Raw genomic sequence first — 7,169 nt, forward strand, 5'->3', positions numbered from 1 at the left:
AAAGGCAAAATTAAATAGTCAGTCCCTGTGGATTTGACCCTACTGCTCTATACTGCTCATTACTGTTATTTTATCGTAGGAATTTATATTTGGTGGTTTTGACGCCCATTAGTAATATTTTAACAATAAATATATAGATTGTAATAAATATTTTACAATATAAAATTTGAGTGTTTGCTTAAATCTCTTCCTGCTCCAATATGTCACTATCCACTCTCGTACATGTAACTTTAAATTTAAGTTTTAAAAAGACATCCATTATTATTAAATGTATATAAAATAATATAGTTATTACAACATAAATTTCGATTATCAAAAGAAAAATACTTCAATAATATTTAAGAAAATTTATCAAACACTACACAAAGTCATCCAAACACTAAAAATAACAACTTTTCAGAAAATTAATCCTTTCAAAATTCATTTTCAACAAACCCAACCAAAATCTCTTTACATCTAACTCTTTATGAATTTTTCAGTTGTTGGATCTAAATAGGGATATTCCTTCTACAGTCCCTCTAAAAAGCATAAATTAAAAAACATATTTATTTGTTACATAACTCAATGAAAACTTTGACTCATTTATTTGGGGTGACAATATATTATCTTAAACTATATACATTTTCAATTACCTCAAATTTTTATTTTGATATTTAAATAATTCTTTTATTATTAAATTTAGTTAAAAAGTTAATTGTATTAAAAATACAAGTAATATATTTAGCCAATGAAAACATGCCACGTGTTTGCCTTTTTTCCATGTCACTGTTGATGTGTCCATTGACTGCTAAAGTGGCCATTTGATCAACTACTGACCAGCATTGACCAAGTTTTTATCGACCATTGGCTTTTATTTGATTTTTTTCCTAATATTTTTTTTTAATTTAAATCATCTTTAGAAATTAAATATATATTTTTATTTTCTTGCATTTTTAAATATATATTTGTTACAAAAAAATACTTTTTTGGTAATTTCTGAAAATGTAACTATTTTAAAAAACTCATACACATTTTTAAATTTTAGAATTTCCTTTTATTTTTAAATCATGTATATTTTATTTAATGTTTTATAAATTTCTTTTATATTTGATATATGATAAAAGATTGATTTTTTGAATTTAATAAAATTTAAAATTGATATATCATAAAAAAATTAAATTTTTGAATTTTATATATTTTCAATGTATGTCACGTACTCATTAATTTTCATATGTAAAAGAACATGTGTAATGTGTTGTTATTGGTTGAGTGTAAACCTATTTTTCTCAACATCGTTAAATTTTTTAATTAAAATTTATAATGAAAAAATCATTTAAATATGAGAATAAAAATAAGTTAAATAGAAAAATTAGAAAAAAAGTGAAATTATGAACAAAGGGGGAATCAAGTTTTGGTTTGTTGAAAGGGTAATGGGCAGTCAGCTGAAATTTTGAGAAAGCATGGGTTTACTCTAAATTTTGAGGTTGGTCCAATATAAAGACCTTATAGTCTCCAAAACAGTTAAAATCTACACTTTCTTTCCCAACTAGGGTTCTAAAGCTTCAAACCTTGAGGTCTAAGTTAAAAGTTTCATAACAGTCAATATTCTTTTATGCATTTATATTTACAATGCTAATTTATTAAATGATATGGAGTGTAGAATCCTTGTTACCACTATGAGGCCTAGAAAATTATTATATTTTAAAAGATATATACTATTAAAATAGTGAAACTCTATTTTTACTATCGTAAAAATAAACAATTTAATTTCGGTCTCTCAAAAAAAAAATTTCTGGCTCCGCCACGAAATACAATAACTATTTTTTTTAACAATCTCATTATAGATTTTGATCATATCTGCTCTCAAGGGCATAGCTAGGGGGCTGGCAGAGACTTCGGCTCCCTCTAAAGTGAAAAATTTTTCATTTAAACCCTTTAATTTTTAAAAAATTAAATTAGTAAAAGTAAAATTATACTTTGACCCCATAAAAATAATAAAAATGATTTAATCATTTAAAAATTATAAAGATATACGCTATTCAAATGGTGAAATTGTAAATTTGCTATAGTAAAAATTAAAATTTAATTTCGCCCTCTAAAAATTTTTTGTCTTCGCCCCTGTTTGCTCTTTTTAACACAATGCCTAGAACTACCTATAGCCCCTCCCTAACCCATAAATAGAAAGATAATGCGTTTCAATGTACTCAAACCTATGTCCTCCTGCATTGACAATATTGCTCATGCCAATCGAGCTAAGACTCAATCGGCTAAATACAGTATGTATTAAACAGAGTTTTAATGTTCAAACTTTTTCATGTTTTTAAGAATGATTTTGGTTTTTATGCCATATAAAATCATGAACAAGATTTCTCGTTCTTGTGTCAACATTGTATGTTTTTACCATAAATTATATTTCATTTTATTTAACAAAACTTCTCCTAAAATAAATCTAAATGCACTTGAAACTACAATATTATTTATTCTATTTCTAATTAATTATTTTTGGCCAATATTTTAATTAATTAAAACTTAACTTCACAAGCTAATTAATACAGCTTTTAGAGGGAAAAAAGGAATCTTTATTCTAGTTCTATTTAATTAAAATTCAACTTTATGAGCTAATTAATACAGCTTTAAAAAGAGTTCAAAACTTATAATAAGAAAAGTCACCATCATAATGAGTAGTATATAGTGAAATAATTTGAGAAACTTTAAATTTGGGATCTGGCCCCATATCATTTACTAACTCTTTTGCTTTGTTAATTGTAAGGACCAAAAAATCCTTTCATAATTTGTTTGGGGGTTTGAGGTTTTTTTGGGGGAATGCTACACATGATGAAAAGTAAGATAAAAAAAAAATACAACATGAATATATAAATTATCAACTTTTTTACCATACATGGGACATATTTTGGATGCCCCATGGGTTAAGTAAAGGTATATAATGAAGCAGTAATGCTATAGATAAAGGAGGGTTGTAAAACTTTTAATAAATAGACATCTAGTGCTGATAAGGTTTTAGGTTAATGCTAAAGAAGAGATTATAGTGAAGATGTAATTTCAAATATATATATATATATATATGGTAAAAATATAAATTTTGGGTCTTGAGTATTTAAATTTAAAATTCATTAGACGCAACTACATTAATCAGATTCCGAGCCCCATAATGTATTATTTAGTATTTTGATATATACAAATATTCTATTTCCAGACTATACAACCTCCATTGTAACAAAAAACGGTCGGTTTTAATTTCATCTATCATGTGACTTTAGCATATACTCTGATGAAAAATTTAATTTCTCTCTATCCCATTAATTTCGCTGACCTTTCTTCTCTGCCCCCCATCTCTTCATTTACAAACACAGACTTCCTTCCCTTTCTCACTGTCGCTCCCTTCTCTTCATTACTTTTAATTCTTTCATCAAACATTATCTCTTTGTTTTCAAAGTGTTATATAAAGAGTGAACTCAACTGCCTTGTTCCTTTGCTGCTTCAGTTTTTCACTATACACCACTATACCCAATATGGGGAGATCACCTTGCTGTGACAAAGTAGGGTTGAAGAAAGGACCTTGGACGCCAGAAGAAGACCAGAAACTCTTGGCTTACATTGAAGAACATGGTCGTGGAAGCTGGCGTTCCTTGCCCGCCAAAGCCGGTGACTAAGCCCTAACCCTAATTCCTTCTTGCTTTACTTATAGTACAAGTTATTCTTCAGTTCTCAGCTCATTCTTTTACTTGTTTTGGGTCTCATTGTTTTTTTTAAGGTCTTCAAAGATGTGGGAAAAGTTGCAGGCTCAGATGGACTAATTATCTAAGGCCTGATATTAAGAGAGGAAAATTTAGTTTGCAAGAAGAACAAACTATCATCCAACTTCATGCCCTTTTAGGGAACAGGTAATAGTAGTTCATTCTTTATTTAAAAAATAGAAAGAATCTTCTTTTTTTCTCATGATTTTTTAGTATCTTTCTGATCTTGGGTTTTCAATTTCTCAACACTAAGATTTTAATTTCCAATTTTTGTTATGAAATCTAAGCTCAAACTTCTTGAACTCAAAGGACAATTTTTTTTTGGGGGGGGGCGGGGGGTGGATTTAGTGGAAACATATAAATACTCTCAAATCTGAACGGCTAGTCTACTCTATTTATCACCTATATAATCTTCTCTTCTTTGTTTTGGTTTCGATCCTACAGATATTAAATTAAAATTGTGCAGTGTCTTCTATTTTTGCAATAAGTTACTGTCTCTTCTGACATCTGATTTTAATGGAATGCTAACTTTAAATGCAAAAATGGGTCTTCAATTCTTCATTAAAATGCAATAGCAAATCAGTTTTTTTAACATTTTTTGTCTACTTTATAATTTCTTCTTTTGTCTTTAGATGAGTGATAGATTGAGAAAATTCTAGGGTTTTGTGTGAAGATTACTCTCTATTATGTTTTTGCTTGTCTTTTTTTTGTCTTCAGGTGGTCTGCCATTGCCACTCACTTGCCAAAAAGAACAGATAATGAGATAAAAAACTACTGGAACACTCATCTTAAGAAAAGGTTAGCTAAAATGGGGATCGATCCCATCACTCACAAGCCCAAAAACGATGCTTTACTCTCCACTACTGATGGTCAATCCAAGAAAGCAGCCAACCTTAGCCATATGGCTCAATGGGAGAGTGCTAGGCTCGAAGCTGAAGCTCGACTGGTTCGAGAATCAAAGATCCGTTCACATTCACTTCAACATCATCACCACTTCAACCCCCCTGCTTTTACCCTTGAGTCTCCTACATCCACTCTTTCTGTCTCAGAAAATGCACCACCAATCATTACAGGGCTCGGTGTGAGTCCGATGCCCATGATCGAGTTCGTCGGTACCACCTCGGGTTCCTCCGAGACGGCGGGGATCGTTAAAGAAGAAGGTGAACAAGAGTGGAAAGAGCTTGGAAGTTCAAGCAATTTGGCTGATTACAAAGAGGGTATGGGGAATTCTTTGTCATCATTCACATCTAGTCTTCAGGATATGACAATTTCTATTGAAGGAGGATGGACTCCAGAGTCTTTGAGGCCAAACAACATTAATGTTAATAATGTTGGGAATATAATGGAGGAAGGTTTCACTAATCTTCTTCTTAATGATTCCTTCAACCGGAGTTTATCGGATAGCGGCAAAGAATCTGACGAAAACAGCGGAGGCAGCGGGGATGGCAGTGATTACTATCAAGATAACAAGAACTATTGGAACAGTATTCTTAATTTGGTGAATTCTTCCCCATCAGATTCACCAATGTTCTAAACAATTTAATTATATATATATTGCAATTGTTCTAAAAGCTGTGAAATACCATCAGGTTATATAAATCGGAATTTTCCACTGTTTCCTCTACAAAGGGAAAAGCTTTGACATGTTCTACGTAGTTGATAGAATTTTAACATGTTTTGAGTGAAATTCAATGACAATTTTCTCTTTGTATTGATATGTTCATATATATATATATTTGAAAAACCTTTGTAGTAATGAAATTTCATCATCTAGATCTGTAGCTCATAATCAAGAAATGGTCATCATCATTTTACAAAAGAGGTGTATGAAATTGGAAATCAAATTTACACTCAAAGTTCATTTCTTTTGTGTTAGACCATTTAAATATAGACAAAGAACAATTAATAAAGATATTATTTGTATGTATTTATGACAGACTTTAATGCTGGTAGTTTCAGGTCACATTCTGCTAATAACAAGCATGAAAATTTCTAGGTTTAAAACAAAAAAAAAATTCCTATAAGGCATTTTGGTATAATTTACAAATTCCAGCAGAAATGAATTCAAATCAAAAGTAAAAATTGAAATGATCAATGTGGTTTGATATTTCCTTGTAAAATAGAACCCAAAGACTACTTTATCAGCAGAAGATTGCTACTGTTCTATGCGTTCTGTAGATATAGGATATTGATTGAGACCTGTTTTATCAGTTTAAAGAAAACATATGAGAAGATAGATTTGTGTATTATTTGTAAAATACAATATATTAATTTTATTTTAATATTATTACAATTAATAATAAAAGTTTAAAATAATGATTAAACTTAAAATTAAAACTTACTATAATTAAATAATTAATGAACATTTCGAGCCAATACTAATATACATTGCAACTCTAGCCTATTCATCATAGGTGTTTATCTCATAACTCAGTCATTGGTTTAAGTAGCAGAAAATGTTCGTGAAAGTGATTTATTTTCTGCTTAGAGTGTTTGAGTTATATTTATATATATTACATTTTCAACTGGATAGTTTTTTCCTAAATTGATTTTTGATTAATGTGGGGTCATGATGAAATTAATGCCGCTATATATATATATATATTCAAATTTAGAAGTTTGAGGTAAGTTTTTGAAGTGGTTGTTTATGTGTTAATGCAAGTGGTCATTATGATTAGTATTATGATAAAACAACTTATTTTTCATATTTGAAGTCGATAAATTTTGAAATAAAATCTTTGGGCTATAATAAATGTTGATATTATGTTATTATTCAAACTCATCTATGAAGATCAATCCATTTGGAGAAACACATCTTAAGGACCAGATCATATCGGATCATGCAAATTTAATCCATTGGATCAAGGAAGTTGGATTATGACAGGCTTTGAAGACTTATCTCCAACAATTCACTTTACATTGGTCTTTTTTTATTAAGCTATTTTAGTTGTCATTTAATATTGGATTTATAATTGATCTCTACTATGTTAGCAAGTCTTGAAACTCTTATATATTGAGAGACTTGTATAGGTTTTGTAACTAAGATTTGAGTTATCTATTCATAGTGGAACGTATTTTGAGAGTGCATTTGAGAGAGTAAACAAGTGTTAGTTACTACTTAAATTTTTAGGGGAAGAACTTAGAGGTGAGCGAAATAAGTTTTTAAATGCAATAATGGGTGTGATAGAACTTGAACCACTTGTTGTATTGAAATTAAAGATAATAAATTTACTCATTAAACTAGGCTCTACATAAATAGAAAAACTACACTGCGTAAACACTATTGTGAATCAATGTTTTTATCACAGTAGCAACTAAAGTATTTATTAGTTTTGTTATAAAGATATTTATTAAATTTTATGTATATAAATATGAATACAATGTCAATGAATATCCTCGTAATATATGAATTTCTCTTCAAAAGATATTAAGCAA

General features: G+C 29.3%; 1 protein-coding gene across 1 annotated transcript; it reads left to right on the forward strand.

Annotated features, from left to right (window-relative positions):
* The first annotated feature begins 3,281 nt into the window (after positions 1-3,281).
* On the forward strand, positions 3,282-5,449 carry LOC105780572 (transcription factor MYB16). The gene is made up of 3 exons (XM_012604968.2): positions 3,282-3,642; positions 3,752-3,881; positions 4,452-5,449. Exons 1-3 carry the CDS (start codon positions 3,510-3,512, stop codon positions 5,266-5,268), a joined length of 1,080 nt encoding a protein of 359 aa, XP_012460422.1. The 5' UTR covers positions 3,282-3,509; the 3' UTR covers positions 5,269-5,449.
* The last annotated feature ends 1,720 nt before the right edge of the window (positions 5,450-7,169 follow it).

The sequence above is a fragment of the Gossypium raimondii genome, chromosome 4 (genome assembly GCF_025698545.1).
Source record: "Gossypium raimondii isolate GPD5lz chromosome 4, ASM2569854v1, whole genome shotgun sequence".
Lineage (NCBI taxonomy): Eukaryota > Viridiplantae > Streptophyta > Magnoliopsida > Malvales > Malvaceae > Gossypium > Gossypium raimondii.